Below are 23,466 nucleotides of genomic sequence, written 5' to 3' on the forward strand. Positions count from 1 at the left end.
AACTAGCCTACCAGGGACACGGAGGGAAGAAGCCCAGGTATAAGAAAAGCCCTGAGTAGCAGCCAGTGGCTTCCTGCCCACACCTGAGCAGGTGGACTCCAGGGTGGCCAGACGGGACCAGTGTGACCACTGCTGTCAGGCTCTGCTTGGATCTCAGGCATCAGGATGGTTGGACTGGAGGAATTCTGTTTTTTTCCCACCTTACTGGTGTGATATAGAGCCCTTCCATGCCCAGCCACACGGTCACCTACTCCAAGTGGGCAAAGCCCCATGGTGGAGTGGAGGTAGGTGCCTTTGCCAAGGTTAGCAAGGGTCTCTGATTGATTCTGCTGCTCCGAGACCGAAGTCCCAGCTCTGGGGATGCCCACCTAGGTGTCTGGGACCATGCTGTGGAATCCCAAAGCCACGATGGGACCGTAGTGGAAAGTGTGTGGGAGGACCAGCCCAGCCCTGGTGGGAAGGGAGGGACACGGGAAGGGACCTGAAGGGAAGAACTCTGGGTTTACCTCTGACATGGGAGCACTGCAGGGGTTGGAGGGGCCTCTTTTCCTCTCTTCACAGTGATGGATGTATCCTAGTCCCTTCCTGCCACCTGGAAATGGAGCTTCCCCCAGCCCAGGTACCCTTTCCTGAGATGCCTAGCAAGCTTCCATTTACTTGGGCCAGCAGCTCTTTGGAAGCAGAGGGGGGCCGGAGCATGCCCCCAGGGGAAGGAGTGTCTCAGGTACCTAAGCTTCATCCCTGCCCACTGTTCCGGGCTGGAGTGATCTCAGTGGCAATGGAGCTACAGAAAAGGAAGCCCTGACATGGAGGGCCCTGAGTGCCAAGCCTCCTGCTGTCAGTGGCCCTGGAACTAGGCCCCACCACAAGGTTCTCACATACACACACACACACACACACACACACACACACACACACACCCATGCTTCAGAAACAGGCTCTAATCTTCAGGGCCAGTGACCCCAGAGTGGGCAGCACTGTGAGCTGAGCCCTTTCAGAGCCAAAGCCCAGAGGATAGGGAGGCAACCAAGCACGTGCCAAGTCCGCCTGACCTGGAGAGCTGCCCTGGCCCAGGTCCTCTGCCAACTTTGTGTCATTGCCTTTGTTTTCTTCCACTTGGGAGGAGCCCCACCACCACAGTGATGTTAGATGGCCCTAAAAGAAATGCTTTGTCCGGTGCCTGCGCTGCTTCACATCCATCCCCAGACCTCACAGCTGTGAGAGGTGGGTATTTTTCCTGCTTTACCATGAGGGCACTGCTTAAGGAGGTTAGCAACTCACCCAAGTTCAAAAGGCAGGGTGGGCTTGCTTCCCTGCCCCTCTTCTCCAGCAAGCTGCTTCTGGGAATCCAGGAAGCCCCCAGAAAATTCTGGGGCTGAGGAGGCTTCTAAAAGCCTCACACTGAACAGAACCAGGGCCCTGGCTCTCCAGGGTTTGGTTCCCAGGTCCCATACAGAGAGAGGGGCCACCCACGAGCACTGCAAGAGCAGGAGCAACAGGCCGGTTCCTGGCAGCTGGGAAGCACGCGCAAGCAGGCAGGTGGAGCTCTTGCTCCGCGCCATGGCCCCTCTGCGGTCTCTGCAGCCGTTTGCATTTCCTGAAACCGGATCTCGGTGTCAGAGCCGCCCCCGGGCCGGGCGGGTACCTCAGCCATGGCCCTGCGCAAGGAGCTCCTGAAGTCCATCTGGTACGCGTTCACTGCCCTGGACGTGGAGAAGAGCGGCAAGGTCTCCAAGTCCCAGCTCAAGGTGAGGGGTCCCCGGAGCCCAGGAGAGGCCGGCACACATGCCCCTCAAGCCCCTGCCGCCCAGGAGCCAGGCAACAACGCTGTGCTGATGGCACTCAGCCATCCCAAGGCCCAGGCCTGGGGACGGGAGATGGGACCGGGTGGTCGGGACAGTGCAGCCTGCTGGATGCTGCTGCCCATGTTCTGGGACCCCAGGGAGGCATGTGCGGAGCCTTTGCCCAGAGACCTGCCCCCCAACTCCCTGGAGGGTGGAGGCGGCATTATTCGGTTTTGAAGGCCAACAGGCCAGGCTACATCCTCTACTGGGTGTGATGAGCACACTTCTCCGCAGAGTGAGGCTTGGGCACGCACCCTACTCCTTCCTGCTGCTTCCTCCTGGCTTTGAAGAGAGACAGTTAGTTCTTGTCAGTCACTGCCTCCCCGAGCTGAGAGAGGCTTCAAGAGCCTCTCCGAGTTCCAGACCAGGCTGACTGGGTCACCTTTGGCAGAAATCAGCTACTCCGAACCCCATCTCCCAGATGCAGCCATGCTGGGAAGGGGCAATGGAGAGACCCTGTTCTGCTGCTACTCAGCTCACCCTTCCCTCCTCTCCCACACTAGGTTGGGAAACTGTTGTTCCCTTTGGCCGTGGGACCTCAGGTGGGAAGGAGGTAGGATCCGAGCCCAGGAAGAGCCCCATCAGTGATCGCCCTGAAGTTTAGTACTAGGTCCTAGACAATTCCTGGGAGACCAGCACAGCAAGTTTCTCTCCTTCCTTCCTCCATCCCTGGCTCTTGGAACCAGGGAACACTGGGGGACAGGAGCAGGGTAAGCCTCAGCAATCTGCGACCTGCCTTAGGGGATCATTCATTCAGTTCACGTGTTTACTGAGTGGCTCTGTGCCTGGTGCGAAGCTAAGCCCTAGATTTCTGGTGTCTCCACTGGACACCCCCAAAGGACGAGTGCAGCCTCCAGGAAACCTCCATTTTTAATGACCGAGGTAGGAGGTGCCTGCAAACGTGGGAGAGATGAATGAGGCAGGAGAGATGTTATGCCCCACCCCCACTCCAACCCCTACTTTGCTGAACTTGGACAGAGTAAGCTTGAATATCCCAAACTGGCCCTATCCCATAATCTGTTCCATAACCAGGCTTATGAGCATCCAAACAAAAATTATTCTTGACTCTCCCAGGAAAGACAGTCCACTCCTACCTTTGATCATCGGGGAGGATTCCTTAACATTCTACTTAAATCCTTTTATTGTAGATCATGTCATCTAGTGGGGGCTTCAGGATAGAACAGCAGATCATCCAAAATCCAGCCCTGCAGAAACCCGTGCCCTACCATGGGAAGGCCCATGTCATACAAGAGAAGGCTAGGGAAGGTGATTCTTCCCTAAGACCATACTGGGGGATACTGGAATAGGAGGAAGTAGTGATAGTGTTGGGGGCAGGGATGCCGGAAAGGCAAAGGAGCAATAGAGAAGTGGTCAGAAGTCAGAGGAAGAAGTAGATGAGAGAGATACCAGCAGGGGCCAACCCCACCCCTGCAAAGGCTTGGGGGAAAAGGGGGAAGACCTTGACCTTGGGGTTAGTCTGTCTTCACTAACACTGTCCCTGGCCTTAGGTCCTTGACTGGGACCAGGCAGGAGACCTGTACCAGTCCAGCGAGCTATGTCTGTCTGTGACAGTCACCACTTCCCTGATGTGTTGGTAGAAAGGCTGCCACTGGCTGTGGTGGGCAAAGCCATGATGAAGAAGGAGGAAGGAGGGAGGAGGAAGGACAGTGAGGTCTCTGAGAAGTGGCCCAAGGAGTCAGGATTGTTTTCTCTGGAAAAGAGAAGTCTTGAGGGAGAGAGCAGATGGCTTTTCCTCTATTGAATTTTTGTAGAAAGTACAATGGCCTTTGTCCCGGTGAGTTGAGAAAAGTACAATTAGACCAATAGGAATGGCACTTCTGCCCAGGATGGATTTAGATTGAGCACAAAATTCCCCAGGTGTTGAGGACTCTGAGTTTTCCCAGGATCCCCAGAACCCCCTTCTCTAAAGAACTTTGGGAGTGAGTAGCAGTTCCACCAGAAGGCTGCAAGGAGGTGAGCCTTAGGAATGATGGGTCTCTTAATGGCCACGTCCATTTCCCTAGAGGAGAAGCCTTGGTTCTAGGCCTAGTGGGGGGGATTAGCTGAGAATTGGGGTGAGGGGTCTGGGATTGGGGATGTGGATGGAGCAGTATGTCTCTGGCTCAGGAGGCTCTTAGGAGACAGGAGGCCTGCCCCTTCCCCTTGACTGGCAGGAGCTGGGGTGGGCAGGAGGGCAAACTGGCACCCTCCCTCCTGGGCTTTTTCAGGTCTTCTAGACTCCTGAGCTTCAGGCTTTACCTGTGGAGGGGAATAACAAGCTTCCCTTTGGTGAAGGGAAAGTTAAGAGCAACTCCAGTCCAGGAATCTGCAGGCTGGGATCTTCAGCTTTGTTCTGACCCCTACCTGCTGCTGGTCTCAGGCTAGGATGGCAGGGAGTGGCAGGCTGATTTAGTGATGTGCAGAGTACTTGACTCAGAGCCACATAGGCCTGCTCCTCAGCTGGATGAGCTTGGGCATGTGGCCTTGCGACTCTGAACTTGCGGTTTCTTGTCTGTAAAGACAGGGGGTTGAACTGGGGATCACCAGGCTATCCAGCTTGGCTACCAAAAAAAAAATTTTACTGAAGTACATCTAGCAGATGAAACTGACCCTTGATACAGCCTCCCCTTTCCCTTTCCTGAGCCTGTCTTTTCTTTAGTGCTCACCCTCAACCCCTTCTAGCCCTTTCTTGCTGTCAACAGGCACACAGAGCTCATCCAGAAATCCCCACCTTCTAAAACTCCCAGTGCTCCTCCCTGGTGATAGTAGTTATGCTTTAGTACCTGCTGGTTGAGAAAAATACATTCAGGGATCCCTGGGTGGCGCAGCGGTTTGGCGCCTGCCTTTGGCCCAGGGTGTGATCCTGGAGACCCGGGATCGAATCCCACATCAGGCTCCCGTTGCATGGAGCCTGCTTCTCCCTCTGCCTGTGTCTCTGCCTCTCTCTCTCTCTGTGAGACTATCATAAATAAATAAATAAAAATAAATAAAGAAAGAAAGAAAAATACATTCAGTAACTCTTACAAGGATCTGTATATATTTTTTTAAGATTGTATTTATTTATCTGACAGAGAGAGCACAAGCAGGAGGATCTACAGAGGGAGAGGAAGAACCAGGCTCCCCACTGAGCAGGGAGCCCGATGCAGGGATGTGGGGCTCAGTCCCAGGACCTTGAAATCATGGCCCAAGCCAAAAGCAGAAGCTTACCAGACTGAGCCTTCCAGGTGCCCTGGATCTGTTTATTTTAAAAGAATCACCTGGCACCTAGATATATTAAAACAAAAACAAAAACCAAAAAAAAACTATATGCCATCTAAAAAAGAGATTATTCATTTTCTCTGCAGCCATTACTTGGTGCTGTTGATGGATTCCCAAATCCCTTGTATTTATCCAGTGATGGCTAGAAACCACAGGACCATGGGTACTGGCCCCCATGACCACACTTGAGTTTTTAGGGAACTCACAAGCCCCTAGAGGAGAACCACTTCCCCACATGCCTTCAGAGGACATAGTGCATAAATGAAGCCTCTCAAAGGTCAATGGCTGCCACCTCAGAGGTCAGGGGCTGCTTGGTTGGGCGGTGAGACTATGAGAGTCCTCTCTGAGGGAGCGCGAATGGCGGCTTGTGAAAGCTGCAGACACCTGGATCCCACCCCTGGAAACTCTGAGTCAGTGAGACAGGGCGGGCCTCTGCTCACTTCAGTTTCACCAGCTCCCCAGGTGATTCTGAGGCTCAGCCAGAGCTAACATGACAGAGAGATCAAGAGTAGGGCTTTAGAGGCAGACTTCCAGCAAGACACTTCACCTCTCTGCACCTTGATTTCCTCATCTGTCAAAGGAGGATTATGAGAGTCCCTGCCTCTGGGTCTGAGGATTGATAGAAATCAGCCTGTGAGCTCCTGCGCACTCTGGTCTCCACCCCTGCCATTTCCTTTCCAGCCTGACCCTCCTTAGGTCACACCCTCTCCCCACCTCTAGCCCCAACCCGCACCCAGGCACAGGAAGCCTGGCAGTCTGAGGTCTGCTAAGCTCTCTGGGGAGAGGCCCTGAGCCCCGAGCATCTGGAGCCTTCAGTTCCTTCTTGTCCTGACACCTGACGGCTCACAGGGATTGGAGCCTCTGTCCTGGGCCCCTCAGATTCCACCAGCCAAAGGTACAAGTGAGGACAGCAGGTCTTAGAGGACAGTGCAGATGGAGGAACCGAGGCAAGGAACAGCTCAAATGACAATGCAGCTGCGTAGTCCGTTCTATTCCCGGGGTGGCAGGGATTTTGTATGTCATCTCTTCGAACCCTGTTTTTAGAGCTATGAAAACTGAGGCCCAGTGAGGTTCATTTGCTCAGAGAGATTCAGTCCACCTCTGTCTGGCTTTTGTATTTCTCCTACTTCTTCCCGCAAAGCGTTTAGGTTCATTCAACAGATATTTATTGCGCGTCTGTTAGGTGCCAGACCTGGTGATACAGCAGTGAATACAGTAGTTAATAAAATGGACAAAGATCACCACCCCCCTTGTGGTGCTGACATTCTAGTCAGAGAATACAGATGAAAAACAAAATAAGTAAAAATGTATCATGTAATGGAAGATGATTCATGACATAGAAGTAAATAAAGCAGAAATAGGGATAGAGAGTTGTGGGGGGGTATTGAGGGAATGGGGTTATAGATTTAAATAGAATGGTCCAGAGAAGCCCTCCTTGAGAAGGTGACATCTAAATAAAGAGTAGAAGGAGAAGAGGGTATGTGCCATGCCTAGACCTGGGAGAAGAATGTTCTAGGATAAAGGAATAGCAAGTGCAAAGGCCCTGAGGCAAGTATGTGCCTGGCCTGTCTGAAGAATGTCAAGAGGGCCAGAGTAGCCGCAGAGAAGTGAGCCAGAGGGATGAACCCAGAGAAGGTGCAGCAGGTTGGGTCCTATGGAGCCCAAGGCCTCTCTAGGGGGACTTGCGATTTTACTCAGAGAACGATGGGAAACCACTGGAGCATTTAAGTTAGACTTGAGGAGTCAGTCAAAAACATTGAACGTGTGCAGGACATCGTACTGAGTCTGGAATCAGGCCTGAGCTTAGAGTCCTTGCTCAAAGAATGTAGAACACCCAGAAATGCTCACACAAAAAGGGAAGAGCAAAAGAATGCTATTATAGAGCAACTTAATAACAGAGTACATAAATAACAGTGGTTAATGGCACTCTGCTTTTTATCTCTATAGTTTTAAATTTTTGTCATAAAAACAATATATGCTCCTAGTTAAGAAAAAAACAGTGTAGAAGAATATAATTTTAAGGAAGATGAAATTTATTCTATAAGTAAAACATGTTACTGGTTAAAAAATTCAAAGACAAATGTAATACTAAAGATGATGAAAGTTCCTCCCCTCCCTGGGGAAGGATGGTGGAGTGATAGCTATTAACAGTTTGCTGAGTCTTCTAGATTTTTCCTATGTACAAATAAACTTACTAGGTTGAACCATGTGAAATTGCTGACATTGTATTGTTTCAGCCCTATTAAAACAGCTATTAAAATTTGCCATGGTTCAACCTAATCTTTGCACACATTTATTTTACAAACATTTCATTCTATAGCTTGCTTTTTTCACCAGCCGGTATAGGATGCATATCTTTCCATGTCTGTTCATAAAAACATAATAATAAAAATAGCACACAGCTTTTATTAAACAATGAACTATGTACCAGGTGCTATGCTAAGCTCTTTATTCAAAAAAAAAAACCCTTTGGAGTAGACCTCCTTTTTTTTTTTAATTTTTATTTATTTATGATAGTCACAGAGAGAGAGAGAGAGAGGCAGAGACACAGGCAGAGGGAGAAGCAGGCTCCATGCACCGGGAGCCTGATGTGGGATTCGATCCTGGGTCTCCAGGATCGCGCCCTGGGCCAAAGGCAGGCGCCAAACCGCTGCGCCACCCAGGGATCCCTGGAGTAGACCTTCTTATCATTCTCACAGAGGAGACCAAGGTCTTAGAGAAGTTAAATCACTTGCCTGTAAGCACACCAGTGGCAGATGTAAAATCTTTCCTACCAACACGTAGGTCCATGACACGGTGTACCTGTCCCCTATTGAAGGATACCCAAGCTATCCCTGTTCCTCATATTGTAAAGAATGCTTCAGTGAACATTCTCGTACATGTTGCTCTGTTCCCTTGAGCATCTAAAGGTTAGATGATCAGTGCGTGCCTGGTGCAGTTGGTTGGGCGACCAACTCTTGGTTTGGCTCAGGTCATGATCTCTGGGTTGGAAGATCAAGCCCTCCTGGGGCAGCAGGGAGTTCATTTCCCTTCTCCCTCTCCTTCTGCCCCTCCCCCAGCTCATACACACACACACACACACACACACTCTCTCTCTCTCTCTCTCTCTCTCTCTGAAGTAAATGAATAAATCTTTAAAAAATAAATAAAAACAATCAAAATGCTGGGATCCTGCCCAATTTTAAGTTTGATACATTCTTGCCCTCCAGAAAGATTACCAATTCACACCTCAACAGTAGGGCATTTGTGTCCTCACTTCACAACCTCTTCAATACCTGGTGTTATCAGTCTTGTGATCTATGTCAATTCGTTCAGTAAAAAATTGCACTTTCTGTACAGGAAGGGATCTAACATTTGCTCCATACAGATCCAACTGGCTCTCTTCACATGTCCTCTCACTCCATCTTCACAGCCTCTCCATGGGACAGGTGAAGGTGTTCAACTCCCTTCTAATAGCTTAGCTGTTCCAGTTTTAGGGCTGCCAAGCGAGCACCAGCTTAGCAATTCCAGGGGAAGAGTATACCTCTTTCCACTAGAGGAAGCAAAAATCGTAGGGCTGATTCTCATTGGTCCAAGATTGATCATATGCCCTTCCTTGAGCCAATCATCAATCACCATGACTCTGATGTGCCCACCCCTGCAGGCAGGTGGGCTAGGGTTGCAAATAGTCGATACCACAGATATTGAGAATAAGGGAGAGGTGCTTCTCAAAGGAAAAGCAAGGCTCCATTACCAAATATGGGTGGAGACAACAGAGTTCCTCAGGAAGAAACTTAAGATGTACTCTAGAACAGGAGAAGCAAAACCAAACATGCATGGGAGATGAAGAGCATGGGAAAGAGGGTGGTGGGTGTGTGGGTCAGGGATGGCTGCCTGGAGAGGAATGAGGGAAAAGAGAAGCACCCTCTTGCTAGGCCTTCCAACTTCCCACTTTGCCCAGTCAAGCCTGAGGCCCGGGAGAATACTGGAGGAAGTCTCAATCCTTTGGTCCACCTCATCTCACAAGAGAATAAAGAAGTGAAGACTTGGTGCACGCGCCACCTCTGGGATGTGGCCAGCTCCTGCATCAGGAACTGATTCTAAGCATAACTACTGGTGGTGGAAGCAGCATTCATCGACTGCCTTTCATGTGCAGAAGAGGATGTAGGGGGTGTGGGACATAGAGATGAACAGAGACGTTGTCTCCAGAGTTCACAATCTACCTGGACTTGGGGTCAGCACTGTAATAGTGAGGTCACCTTCAGAGCCAGGCACACCCGGTTCCAACCTCAGCTCAGCTATTTACTCTTTAACTTCCCCAAGCCTCAGCATCTTCATCTGAAAAACAGGGATAATGTGTGTGCGTATCACAGTTGGAGAGGAGGTTAGACATGGGGTATAGAACCTCATACGGTGGCTGCCACATAGTAGGTGTGCAATAATGACTATTTTACCATTTTTCCAAAATTTATTTTTATTTTTATTTTTTAGATAGAGTGTATGAGCAGGAGGGTGGGGGACAGAGGAGGAAGGAGAGAACCCTAAGCAGACTGCCCACTCACTGCAGAACCCGATGAAGGACCTGAGCCAAAATCAAGAGGTGGCCATCCAACCGATTGAGCCACTCAGCTGTATTTTCATCCTTCACTCTGTTTTAAGTGCTACGGCAGAATTAACCCCAAGGCAATTTGATTTTTTTTCCTGATTTTGTTCAAATTTCAACCCCTTTGTTCTTATGTCGTGGGTTTGATAGCCAACTCAGGTTTCCCCTCCGCACCATCACGGCCACCACCCCTTCTAGGTCTTTTCCTCCATGTGTCACAGACCATTTTTCATGACCCTTCTTTGAGCTGTCTCCAGCTTTCCATCTCTGAAGGGCAGTGACTAGAACTGCACTTGCCTTTTCTAGAGCAGATACACCTGAGCGCTTTCCTTGGAGCTGGCACACTGCAGCCTAAACACTGAGGCTTTGATGGAAATGATAAGAAACTTGGCTGCCGCAGGGTGACAGCCACCTCCCTGTTGTCAGCCCAACGTCCTAGGAAGCACCTGGGCTTTGGAATCTGTGGGACTGGATTTAAATCCCAGACTCCTGCTCACCTTGGATCCTTGGGCAAGTTACTGAATGTCCTGAGCCTCAGTGTCCTTGTCTGCAGAAAGAGGACATCCCTACCTAATACAGTGGCTCAGAATATGGCTGCTTGGGTTTGAATCCTAGCTTTCTTACCTCACCTGTAAAATGGGGATACTAACAATTGTTCCGGGGGTTAGGTGAACTATTTGTAACGTGCTTGGCTCCGTGCTTGGTGCATAGTAAGGGAGTACATTTTAGGTTATTCGGTTTTTTATTGAGGTATAATCGTCATATAACGTTATATTAGTTTCAGGTGTACAACATAATGATGCAATATTTGTATATATTGGGAAATGATCATCACAATGTCTACTTAACATCCATCACCATGCACAGTTACAAAGCTTCTTTCTTGTGATGAGAATTTTTAAGATCTGCTCTTAGCAACTTTCAGCTTTGCCAGACAGTATTATTAACTATAGTCTCCATTTGGACTTGACATCCTCATGACTTACTTTATCACTGGAAGTTGTACCTTTTGACCTCCTTCACCTATTCCACTGTCCCCGCTATTCCCTGCCCCTGGCAAACGCCAGTCTGTTTTCTGTATCTATGAGCTTGGGGGGAGGGGAGGTTAACTTGTTTTTTAGATTCCACACATAAATATGTGAGATCATATTGTATATATATTTTTTCTGATTTACTTCATTTTGCCTAATGCCCTCAAGGTCCACCCATGTTGTCGCAAATACAAGATTTCCTTCTTTTTTTTTTTTTTGGTTGAGTCATATTCCCTTGTATATAATTGCATAAGTTTGGGTTATGATAGAGGTGAGCATTGTGTGCCAAGGCTTTAGCCAGGATAGGATTGGGGCTGAGCCAAGTGGTGGCAGTGGTCCTCTGGCCCAGTTTGGGCTGGGGCACAGGAAGGCAAAGTGCCACTCTGTCTCAGGTGCTGTCCCACAACCTGTACACGGTCCTGCACATTCCACACGACCCTGTGGCCCTGGAGGAGCACTTCCGAGATGACGACGATGGCCCCGTGTCCAGCCAGGGATACATGCCCTACCTCAACAAATACATCCTGGACAAGGTGGGGCCTGGCAGGAGGGGGCACCTCTCCCCACTCCCCAGTACATTGCCAGCCCAACTCCTCCCACCTATAACCCCCCCCTTCTGTCCCCACCTTCCATCCCCTCCCTCCCACTTCCATCCTTCAGATTCCAGCCTCTTGCCCCGCCTTGCCCCTCTTCGCTCCCCCTTCCACTCCCCCCACCCCCCCACCCCCCCCCACCCCCACCCCACCCCCCCACCCCCCCACACTCCCCCCCCCCACCCCCACCCCCCCCCATCACCTCTCTCCTACCTCCACCCTTCCACCTCATTCCTGCCAGGCTCACCTCCCATCTCCAGCTGGGACCTTTACATAGGGCTCCCAGCTTCCCCTGGTGCTATGTCCGTGCTCCTCCCAGCTGTCCACTCTCTTCTCAGCCTCTTCCATGTCATCCATCCCCCATTGGGCTCCCGATCTTTCTCCCCTGGGCTGAGGGACCAGTTTCTGTATTGGTAGGGGTCTTGAGTGGGTATGGTGGTGGGGGGGTGGTTGGAATCATCTAGTTATCTGATAAGCAGCTCAGGGTTTCCTCAAGTTAGAACAGGTGGGGTGCAGGGAAATAGGTGACCCCAAGAAAGCAGCAAGAGCCTAGTTTGGTGGCAGAGCAGGGATGGGTGGCCGTTTTGGCTGACTTGCAGGCCTGGTGGCAGGTGGAGGAAGGGGCCTTCGTTAAGGAGCACTTTGATGAGCTGTGTTGGACCCTGACGGCCAAGAAGAACTACCGGGTGGACAGCAATGGGAACAGCATGCTCTCCAATGAGGATGCCTTCCGCCTCTGGTGCCTCTTCAACTTCCTGTCTGAGGACAAGTACCCTCTGATCATGGTTCCTGACGAGGTGAGGGTGATGGCAGCACTGGGGACAGAATCACTGGGGCCAGGCTTCAGCTAAACTGTGAAGGAGGCCAAATCACCCGTGTACCTTTCCCACATCCCCTTTCTTCTTGGTCTCCCCATGCCGGTGCCTCTCTGCACCCAGCTGCCTCCAGATGCCAAGAATTGCCCATGTCAGAGTCACTGTGTACCAAGGACCAAAACTGTGCTTCCTTCAGGCCTCTGTTAGCCCTCAAAAGACGAAAATGACCTCAGAGTTTTATTTACAGAGGTAGAAATGCCTGATACCTTACTGGGCATTTACAAATGAAAACATTTAAGATTGAATGGCAGGATTTTAGGCATTGTGGCAATCTGAGAAGGTTACTATATGAGGAGAAGGGAGACTTGCCTGGGATGTCTGGCCCATTACTCCAGGGGGCAACCAAATCTGGCCCTGGTTCTAGATTTTCCTTCCCCTCTCTTCCCATCCCTCTCCTCTCCCCAAGGGCAGGGGAGACCCAGCTCCAGGCTCCAGAGAGGGCATCCTGAGTGTGGAAGCCTGGAATTGGTGCCTCTACCTCCTCAACTCATGGGTGAAGAAGCCAGGGCAGGTGCCCCCACTCCATACCACTTCTCTCAGCCTTCTCCTGACCTTTTAGCCCTTTTGGTGGCTGTGCAGATGCCAGGGTGAATCTAGGTCTTAGGGTACGGAGGGGACGGCTTGTCTGTGTTATAAGAAGTCCTGGTATATCTAAGTGCACTCAGATTTGTCTCCTTCTGTTTCTGGGAAGGGAGAGGGAAATACCTAATCCCTGAAATGGTACACGCCACCCCACTCCCAGCTGAGACCCGTTAACCTTCAGAATGAAAGTCCTAAAGAGAGTTTCCCAAGAAGCTGCTGCGGCAGGAAAGGGACATGTGTCCATCTACACAGGCACCTGGCTAGGCACCCTTGTCAGACCCCTGCTTGTCAGGGTAAGGGGGGCCCTCAGAGGCCAGAAGGCGGCTTGCTGCTGTGATCAGCATGTATGAACAAACTGCAGCAGGATGTACCCCAACCACCACTTCCTGTTCCTCTGTAGCAGGTTTCCTGTCCCTACCCTGCTTACCCCCACCCCCAGTCCCTTTGCCCTCCCATGAAGGAAGGATCCTCAGGGTTGGGGCTTGGGCTTGGAATAAGGACTCCGATGGGATTCAGGAGATAGAAATCGAGTTCTGGCTGCCAGAACTTGCTGTATGATTTAGAACAAGTCACTTCCCCCTCTGGGCCTCAGTTTTGTCATCGGCAAAGTAAGGGTATTGGATGAGAGGGTCCTCACACCTCCTCTGACATCTTTTAGGAGTGGTTGCCTCTGCCTGGCCTCCAGCCCTCAACCTTCACCCCATGCTTAACTTAAAGCTCAAGGAGAAGGACGTGGGCCTGGAAGCTGGGGAGGGGAGAGGAATGCCTGAATTGGGGCTGGGGCTCCACAACCCCCCCTCCCCAAATCTACCCTGGTTTCCACCCGACATTTAGTCTTCTTGCTCCCCTACCCCCTGTCCCTGGACGTCTCTGCACAGGCCCTGGGAGCCAGAGCGCCCCCACCCCTAACCCTGGATTGTCAGAGGCAACGCTGCCTGCTGCAGTCACCAGGCCTTCCCCTTCCTCCAGGTGGAATATCTGCTGAAGAAGGTGCTTAGCAGCATGAGCTTGGAGGTGGGCTTGGGCGAACTGGAGGAGCTGCTGGCCCAGGAAGCCCAGGCAGCCCAGACCACCACCGGAGGGCTCAGCGTCTGGCAGTTCCTGGAGCTCTTCAACTCAGGGCGCTGTCTTCGAGGTGTGGGGCGGGACACGCTCAGCATGGCCATCCACGAAGTCTACCAGGAGCTCATCCAAGATGTCCTGAAGCAGGTCAGGCCAAGCTGGGAACTCGGGGAGGACCCTGAGGCAGGGTGAATGCGGGCAGGGTGGGGGGAGTGAAACTTGACTTTGCCCTGGCTGGCAGGGCTACCTATGGAAGCGAGGGCACCTGAGAAGGAATTGGACGGAACGCTGGTTCCAGCTGCAGCCCAGCTCCCTCTGCTATTTTGGGAGTGAAGAGTGCAAGGAGAAAAGGGGCACTATCCCACTGGATGCACAATGTTGTGTGGAGGTGAGGGGGACAGGCGAAGGGGTGGAGCACAACTCCAGGCCCAGAGGCTCTGGGGTGGGGGGTGGGGTATAAAGGCAAGAGGGGTGGGAGGAGGGTGAATGGAAAAAGCCCCAGTGGCAAATGTCTGCTTCTATGACTGTAACCCTGGATGCCTCGAGGACATTCTCATCCATGCCAGCACTTAAAAAAAAAAAAAAAAAAACTGCAAATCAAATACTAAAGTCATGGCTGAGTAATGTGGATTTTGCTAAGGATTTCAGAGGAGATGTCTTATGCCTTACACTACACAGCAAAGCTTTGGGGTTTAGAGAGAAAGATAGCACGTGGGGGAGGGGGGTGTGGGGGGCAGAAGGAAAGAGAATCCTTCTTTAAAAAAAGACATATTTATGTATTTGAGAGAGTGCATGAATGGTGGAGGGGCAGAGGGAGAGAGAGAATCCTTGAGCAGGGGGCCCACTGCCTCCAGGCTCCATCCCACCACCCCAAGATCATGACCTGAGCCAAAATCAGGACTGAGAAAACTAACTGGACCAACCAGGCACCCACACAGTCAAACTTATAAAAATCCTCTTGAAAAGTTATTCTCCTTCACCCAAATTCCATTCTCTTTGGCAATTCTATACCTTCCTAGTCTTTCTTCACATCCCTCTCCTCCCGTCCTTCCCCTCCCCTGGCTCTCTGTTGTTATTTTAGAGACTTAAAACAATTACTTTAAATTGTACTAAAATACACACATACACACACACACACGTAACATGAGATTTGCCATTTTAACCATTTGAAGTGTACAAATCATAGCATTAAGTTCGTTCACAATGTTGTGTAACCCTCACCACTATCTATTTCCAAAACTTTTTCATCATCCCAAACAGAAATTCTACCTGTTAAGAAAGAATTCATCCCCTCCTTTCCCCTCACCCCCTGGTAACCTGTATTCTACTTAATGTCTCCACAAATTTGCCTATTCTGGGTACCTAGAATGTAACAGAATCATGTAGTATTTTGTCCCTTTGTGACTGGCTTCTTTTCCTTAGCATAATGTTCCAAGGTTCATCCATGTTGTGGCGTGGGTCAGAACTTCATTCCTTTTTGTGACTGAATCATATTCCATGTGTAGAGACTACATTTTGTTTATCCACTCATTCACTGGTGGACAATGGGTTGTTCCCACCATTTTGCTATTGTGAATAATGCTGGTTTGGATATCTATGCAGAAGTTTCTGGGTAGGCCTATGTTTTCATTTCTCTGGGTACATACTAAGGAGTAGAATTGCTAGATCATATGGTAGTTCTATGTTTAACTCTTTAAGGAATAGCCAAATTGTTTTCCATAGCAGCCATACCATTTTACATTCTCACCAGCGGTGTGTGAGTTCCACTTTCTCCATATCCTTGTGGACATGTGTTTTTTTACATTTTAAAACATTATTATTATTTTAAAAATTATTATTATACCCATCCTAGGCTCTCTCCATTTTTGTCACATAAGGAAATAGAGGACACTAAGGACAGAGCATAGATCTTAGGCAGAAAGCCTAGCTCCACCACTAATAGGCATTCCTAGTGTGAATTGGGCATGTTCCTAGACTTAGTAAAGCCTCAATTTCTTTTTTCTGTAAAGTGAAGCTAATAATGCTTGTCTAGCATGTTTGGGAATTGCCCAGAAAATGATGCATATAAAACAGTAGTTTAGCCTCTAGAGCATAAGAAGCTCAATACATGAGACACCTAACTGGCTCAGTTGGTGGAGCATGTGACTCTTGATGTGGGTGGGGAGTGTGAGTTCAAATTCCATATTGGATGCAGAGATTGCTTTAAAATAAAATCTTTTTTTTTTTTTTTTTTTTTTAAGAAGCTCGATACATGGTAGCTGTTATTTTCTACTACAATATAAGTTTAGGAAAGGCAGAGATTTGGTCTGTCAGGCACACATCCTAGAACAATGAGCCACACTCAGTAGACACTCCAAAATAACTGGAATAGATGAATGGAGAACTTTCTCAACAGGCAGGGCTATGTGAAAAGAATGATTTGGATAATGAGGACTCTGTCACTGGAAGTGCTCAAGAATGATCTACATAAACACTCAGTAATGGACTAGGTGCTAATTCCCCTGGAGAGGCACCAAGATGGAAACACCCTGGCCCTCCCTCCAAAGAGCAGAGGCTCCAAGAGTTGTTAGTATGCTCATAACTAACGTCCGTGCCCAGCCATGCAGGCTCCTGGCGGAGTGGGAGCGATGACCGGGAGGACGGTCCCCAAGACGGAGGGGTGGGGGATGGAGCTGGAGCACCCTGCGGCGGGTGTGGCCACGACCCCAGTGAAGACGGCCTGTCTGGGGCCACCTGCCCTCTCCCAGGTGCTGCCCGACCGAGAGGGGAAGCGCTGCATGTTCTGCGTGAAGACTGCCTCCCGCACATACGAGATGAGCGCCTCAGACACGCGCCAGCGCCAAGAATGGACGGCTGGTGAGTGCTCGCTGGGTGGCCTGGGGCTGTGAAAAGGGGGTGATAACACTGCCCAGCCGGAGACTGGAGGGGGGACTCGAGGACCGCGCTGCTCTCTGCTGGCCCGCTGCTGACCCCCTCCTGACCCCCTCCTGATCCCCCTCCGCAGCCATCCAGACCGCGATCCGGCTGCAGGCCGAGGGCAAGACGTCGTTGCACAAGGACCTGAAGCAGAAGCGCCGGGAGCAGCGGGAGCAGCGGGAGCGACGGCGGGCGGCCAAGGAGGAAGAGCTGCTGCGGCTGCAGCAGCTGCAGGAGGAGAAGGAGCGGAAGCTGCAGGAGCTAGAGCTGCTCCAGGAGGCGCAGCGGCAGGCGGAGCGGCTGCTCCAGGAGGAGGAGGAGCGACGCCGCAGCCAGCACCGGGAGCTGCAGCAGGCGCTCGAGGGCCAGTTGCGCGAGGCGGAGCAGGTGGGGCGGGGTACCTGCCGGGGACGGAGCTCGGAAGGCAGCCGAGAGACCCGGCCGCGGAGCCGAGAGCCGGGGGCGGGGCCTGGACCGGAGGCGGAGCCCTGGGCTGGGGAAGGAGGAGCGTGGGGCGGGGCTTGGAGTGTGGGACTTGGGACCCGCGCGCCTGAAACGTGCGTGTGGGCGGAGGCCTGTGCCAGGGCGGGACTAAGGAAGGGGTGGGAGTGCAGGAACCCGGCCGAGGGATGGCTTGAGTTGAAAGATGGGGGGCGGCGCTGAGTGCTATAGGTATTGAGTGGGGCCTGGTTCAGAGACCTTGACTGGGGGTGGGGCTGCTAAAGACCCCCTCCTAGCTGGCAATGAGCTTGGACCCATGCTAGACTAGATTGGACTAGACTTGATCTAAGTTTCATAGTGAAATTAGTTTGAGGAATTCAGGTTGGGAGTAAGGAGGGACGAATGTGGAGGCCAACTAGGCATTAGAGGGAATCAGATTTAGAATTTAAGAGATCTAGTACTGGAGTTAGAGACATCTGGATTTGATCCCAGCTCTGCCTCTTAGGAGCCTTGTGATCTCAGGCAGGCTATTTAGCCTCTCTGTGCCTCCATTACTTATCAGTGACATGTTAATGATAACTGTGCTCATAGAGGTATGGTAAGGATCAAATGAGGAAACACCTATAGTTGTTACAACAATCATTATAATTATAGTCACTCTGCCTAGCACCAGCCCTAATTATAGTCATAATACCTAATATTATAACGCATAATAATAATTATTAAGGCTTGTGCTAGGCAGGGCGTGTCTTGAGCCCCTTGCCCCCGAGGTAGCATCTGTTCACTGACCATTATCTGACCTAGTCAGGCTCCCAGAAAGGGATCGGATCAGGAAACCCCGACATGAAGGAATTCCTTAGACCCTCACTGGGAAATCGCTATGTGGGCCAGCCTAGCGGAGCCAGAGCCGTGGTGAAAGGGCAGCACACCTGCGGACTCCCCTCCCCCACGCCGGGCCCCCAGTGACCCCAGTGACGTGGCTCTGCGTCTTCGCATCCCCGCACAGGCTCGGGCCTCCATGCAGGCCGAGATGGAACTCAAGGAGGAGGAGGCTGCCCGGCAGCGGCAGCGGATCCAAGAGCTGGAGGAGATGCAGCAGAGGCTCGAGGAGGCCCTGCACCTGGAAGTGAAAGCTCGGCGGGATGAGGAGGCAGTGCGCCTAGCCCAGACCAGGTAGGACTGAGGGCCCCCTCTCGGGTCCCCCCCCCCCCCCCCCACCCCGGCTCCCCAGCATCCCACTTGCGGGGCACCTGTGAGGGATCTTGGCTCTGGAGACAACCCAGTGTGCACCCGGCAGGCTGCTAGAGGAAGAGGAGGAGAAGCTGAAGCAGCTGCTGCAGCTGAAGGAGGAGCAGGAGCGCTACATCGAGCGGGCGCAGCAGGAGAAGCAAGAGCTGCAGCAAGAGATGGCACTGCAGAGCCGCTCCCTGCAGCAGGCGCAGCAGCAGCTGGAGGAAGTAAGGCAGAACCGGCAGAGGGCCGACGAAGATGTGGAGGTGAGGCCCCAGGGGCAGTGGGGGTGGGGGGCGTAGCAAGGAGGCCCGGCGGTGAGCACCTTCGTGCGGGATCTGGAACCTTCCCTCAAACCGTGGCTCTGTCCCTTCCTGGCTGTGTGACCTCAGGCAAATTGCCTGACTTCTCTGAGTTTCAAGCCCCTCTGAGAAAGAGGCCTGTAATAGCATTGTTTGAAGACTGAAGGAGCTAATAGGGATACTTGGTACAGGTGCGGAAGAAACATTAGCAGCTATATTTATCATTATTATGAATCTGGACAAAAATTTTTCCTCAATGCTCTTCCAGATCCCTAGCTTGCTTTCCGGGCCCTTTGGCTGTAATCTCCATAGAAGAGGGAGTTTTGTTGTTGTTTAATTTTTGATGTTCTTTTTTTAAAAAAAGATTTTATTTATTTGAAAGAGAGCATAAGCAGGGGGAGCAGCAGAGGGAGAGGGAGAAGCAGACTCCCCGCTGAGCAGGGAGCTCGATGTGGGGCTGGATCCCAGGACCCCAGGATCATGATGCGAGCCAAAGGCAGATGCTCAACCAACTCAACCACCCAGGTGCCCCTAGTCTTTAATGTTCTGTTAATATTGATTATTTTATTTTGCGCTGTTGGCTGACACGGTCACGTAAAAAATTGGGACACAAACATGTGACATAGAAAGGGAAAGTCCCACTGTGGTTCCCTTACATGACAACCACTGCTAATGGCTGGGGTTTTGCATTTGGTCCCAGAGAGGTGCTATGGTGTGGGGGTTTATAGCACAACATAGGTTTCCGGGCAAGTTGCTTGACTTCTTTTGCACTTGTTTGTTGTTAACTTCTGCCCTGGAGGTTAACTGAAATAATAAATGTACTGGGGCATCTGGGTGGCTTGATGGTTGGGTATCTGCCTTTGGCTCAGGTTGTGATCCCAGGGTCCTGGGATCAAGTCCCGCACTGGGCTCCCCGTGGGGAGCCTGCTTCTCCCTCTGCCTATGTCTCTGCCTCTCTCAGTGTCTCTCATGAATAAATAAATAAAATCTTAAAAATAAATAAATAAATAAATAAATAAATAAATAAATAAATAAATAAAAAATAATAAATGTACTTAGCACATCTTAGCTGCTTAATGAATGGAAACTATAATTATGATTATCTTTGACCCTTTGGGGATCCACAAGACCACTGAAATTGGAAGCTGCGTGTGTGTGTGTGTGTATAGGAAATTGGAAATATATATATATATGTATATGTATATGTGTATATATATATATGTGTATATATATAAATATACATGAGTTTGAGTTTTCTGGGGAGATGATCAATAGCCTTTGTCAGATTCCAAGGGGCCTGCAAACCTGAAAAGGTCAAGACACCCTGTCTAGGATGGTGTTTCTGACCCCTCTCCACTGGCCCTGCTCCCCACAGGCTGCCCAGCAGAAGTTGCGCCAGGCCAGCACCAACGTGAAACACTGGAATGTTCAGATGAACCGGCTCATGCACCCAATTGAGCCTGGAGGTGAGAAGGGGTCGACCCTGGAGCTTTCTCTGGAGTGGGGCGGGAGAAGGGAGGGAGAAAGGAATACCTCTAGATCTACAGAATCCACGTGGGATTGAAAGCCACAAGATTCTCCTCTCCCCCGTGGGGTGAGGGAGGCCCCTTCCACTTCTTCCCTGTGCATGCACCTTTCTCCTTACTCATGTTTGCCTTTTCTCTGCCAGATAAGCGTCCCACCATCAGCAGCTCCTTCACAGGCTTCCAGCCACATCTACTTGCCCGCCGTGACTCCTCCCTAAAGCGCCTGACCCGCTGGGGGTCCCAGGGCACCAGGACGCCCTCACCCAGCAGCAGTGAGCAGCAGAAGTCCCTCAATGGTGGGGATGAGGCTCCTATCTCGGCTTCCGCCCCTCAGGAAGATAAACTGGACCCAGCACCGGAAAATTAGCCTCTGCCATCTTCTTTCCCCCTCAACCTCTTACCCACCAGATCCTGGCCACAGCTGGCCTGTGGGTGATGCCAGCCCCTACAGAAAAGGGAGCTGAGGTCCTGGTGCCAGGAGCCCAGGTCCCCCAACCATGACAGTCCAGAACGGAGCCTCATTCATTTTTGGCACCAACTCCAGGCCCCTGACCACTGAGGCAGTCTAGGGTGTAGATCCTTGAGAACTTGATCCTGTGCCTTAACCCCAAGGACCCTACGCCCTGGGCTGGAAAAGAGTAAACAAGCAAGCCAATAGCATGTGCCCTCACACTACCACCAAGTTGTGGAGGCACATTTCCAAATAAAAACTGCTCTTGGAAAGAATGCTTTTTAAAAAAATTTTATTTGTTTATTTGAGATAATGAATGAGAGAGAGAGCACACAAGCAGGGGCAGAGGGAGAGGGAGAAGCCAGCTTTCCACCAAGCAGGGAGCCTGACGCAGAGCTCAATCCCAAGTACCCAGGATCACGCCCTGAGTCAAAGGCAGACACTCAACCTCTGAGCCATCCTGGCATCCCTGGAATGGATCCTTGATCGAGTCTGCCATCTATCTTTCCTGCCTCAAGTCCAGTTATAGGTCCCAGAAGGAGTCAAGTGGAGGGCAGGGGCTGGGAAAGTACACTGGGCCACTTACTAACTGGGTGACTTGGGTCAAGTTTGCCACCTGATTGTGCTTCAGCTCCCATATGGGTAAAATAGGGATGATAATAGTACCTACCTTATAGGGTTGTTGTGAGGATTAAGTGTGTGGCATAGGAGCCAGCACTATTATTATATCACCCAAAAGTGTTTAGTGAGCATCTATTCTATACAGTTTCCCTGGTTATTTAGTTCTCGTGGCAACCCAAGAGGGGGATATTATTCTCATGTGAAAAAAACCGAGGCTCGGGGAGGTTAGCTTGCCCAAAACCTTCCAAACTCTCTCTTTCCCCATACTATTCAACTCACTGACCTTGTTACCTAAGACAGAGATCTGAGAATCTAGGATGCTCCTTCCTTCTCAACCCCTTCATGCACAACCCTCTCATGCACAACCATGAAATCTGTTAGATCCTCCACAGTCTCATAGTTATCCCTCCTTCTTTATGGCTACAGCTACCACCACGACTAAGGCCTTCATAACCTCCTCCTGTGTGCTCACCTTTGACTCCTTCTCCATCTTGTCCCATATCTAATCAGTCAAGTTCACCGTCCCAGATATGGCACCTGGGGTCTGTGACAACCTAGCCCAGGAGCCTCCTATGCCTCTGCTTTATAGATTTGCTAATAGATCCCTCCTTTTCTTTCCTCTGGGTCTATACACTCACTGTCCTTCCCACCCTACTTCATGTAACAGCCTCCATAACTACATGCATGAGTTCCTTGAGGGCACGGACGTAACTTCTTCAACTCATGTCCCCAGTAGCTAGCGCAGTGCTTGGTTCTTAGCAGGCATGCAACAATTGTTTGTTGAATGGTTAAATTCTAAAATGAATGGGTGTCATGTAGCTTAAAAGTGATGAAGGGGCTAAAATCAAAACTCAAGTCTATTCATTTATTCAATGAATTATTTATTAAGCCCTTATATGCCAGGTATTGTGCTAGGTGCCGGTTATATGGCACAGAAGAAAACTCCTTGCATTCCTGCAGCTTATGTGCTAGCTGATAATCAAAGTTCATTTCTTTTGCAAGTACACCAAACCTATTGCAAGGAACTTCATTACAGCCTATTGAAAGTATCATGAAGCAAAACTACCAGTATAACTCGTATATTTCAGGGATGGGAAGTGAGGTTCAAACTCTAAGGGTGGGGGGAATTCAAAAAAAGGGAAGGAAGCATTAGGTAGGAGCTGGGATTCACAATGACCCTTAAAACTTTTAATAAGAAAGGAGAAAGGAGAGTAGGAGAATATGGGAACAACATTAGGTAGACAGAAGCATAACACATCCTCGAGCACAAGAAATCTGGATTCTGGATGTGAATCTCTCCTCTAGTGGGAGGTCCAATGGTGTTCTCATTGGAGGTGGGGTACCTCTGGGGTACAAGGAGTTTTAAGAAAATCAGCTTGTAGATCTTCAACTTCCAAGTGTGCTCTTGACCAAAACTGTCCTTCTCCTCCTCATCCTCCTTCTTCTTCTCCTCCTTCTTTTAAGATTTATTCGAGAGAGAGAGTGAGTGAGAGGGGCGGAGGGAGAAGGTGAGAGAATCTCAAGCAGACTTGGCACTGAGCGGGGAGCTGGACACAGGACTCGATCCCACAACCCCCAGATCGCCACCTGAGCCGAAACCAAGAGTTAGGTGCTTAACTGACTGTACCACCCAGGCGGCCCAAACTGCTGTCCTCTTTCACAGTGTTGCCTTCCCTACTTTTGGTAACAGGGTTCACCACTCCCTCACCCACTATCTTTCAACGGCGGACTGTCCATAGGGGGAAATGCCCTGGAACAGTAAACAAAGCAATAGTTTGCAATGCTGGTGGTGGCTGTGGGTGCCAAGAAAATGAATGGCTCAAAAGCTGGACAACAAAATCTTTTTGTTTTCAAGTCAGGAGGTTTCCAAATCTTTGTTTTCAAAACCTAGAAGGACTTTATTGCATTGTCAGCTAAAAAATCATTAACAATATCTTTTCATAACAGATCTTTGTGATTTTTTTTTTTTTGGTAAAAAACTGAGATTTAGATGCCCCTGCTATATCAAAATTCTCAATTCCAAAAACAAAACAAAAAACAAAATTCTCAATTACCTTCTACTTGGTGGTGTGAAATGAAAATGAAACATAAATGAAAACATGGGCCTGGAATTGATGCTGAATGCAGTCTCATTACAGCAATAAGTTATATC

General features: G+C 50.4%; 1 protein-coding gene across 4 annotated transcripts; it reads left to right on the forward strand.

The window, feature by feature from the left end:
• The first annotated feature begins 30 nt into the window (after window positions 1-30).
• Window positions 31-20,968, forward strand: DEF6 (DEF6 guanine nucleotide exchange factor). Of its 4 annotated transcripts, XM_038553820.1 has the most exons (13): window positions 601-619; window positions 1,124-1,224; window positions 1,585-1,748; window positions 11,108-11,248; window positions 11,920-12,105; window positions 13,735-13,974; window positions 14,069-14,215; window positions 16,575-16,683; window positions 16,832-17,130; window positions 18,191-18,357; window positions 18,482-18,680; window positions 20,092-20,182; window positions 20,386-20,968. In XM_038553820.1, the coding sequence occupies exons 3-13, from the start codon at window positions 1,653-1,655 to the stop codon at window positions 20,607-20,609; spliced, it is 1,899 nt and encodes a 632-aa protein (XP_038409748.1). In that variant the 5' UTR covers window positions 601-619; window positions 1,124-1,224; window positions 1,585-1,652; the 3' UTR covers window positions 20,610-20,968. The 4 variants fall into 4 exon arrangements, with proteins under 4 accessions (XP_038409750.1, XP_038409751.1, XP_038409748.1 ...); XM_038553822.1 differs by lacking the exon at window positions 11,108-11,248 and having other exon boundaries at window positions 31-1,224; XM_038553823.1 differs by lacking the exon at window positions 1,585-1,748 and having other exon boundaries at window positions 31-1,224.
• Window positions 20,969-23,466: the final 2,498 nt, after the last annotated feature.

Source organism: Canis lupus, chromosome 12 (genome assembly GCF_011100685.1).
Source record: "Canis lupus familiaris isolate Mischka breed German Shepherd chromosome 12, alternate assembly UU_Cfam_GSD_1.0, whole genome shotgun sequence".
In the NCBI taxonomy this organism is placed as follows: Eukaryota; Metazoa; Chordata; class Mammalia; order Carnivora; family Canidae; genus Canis; species Canis lupus.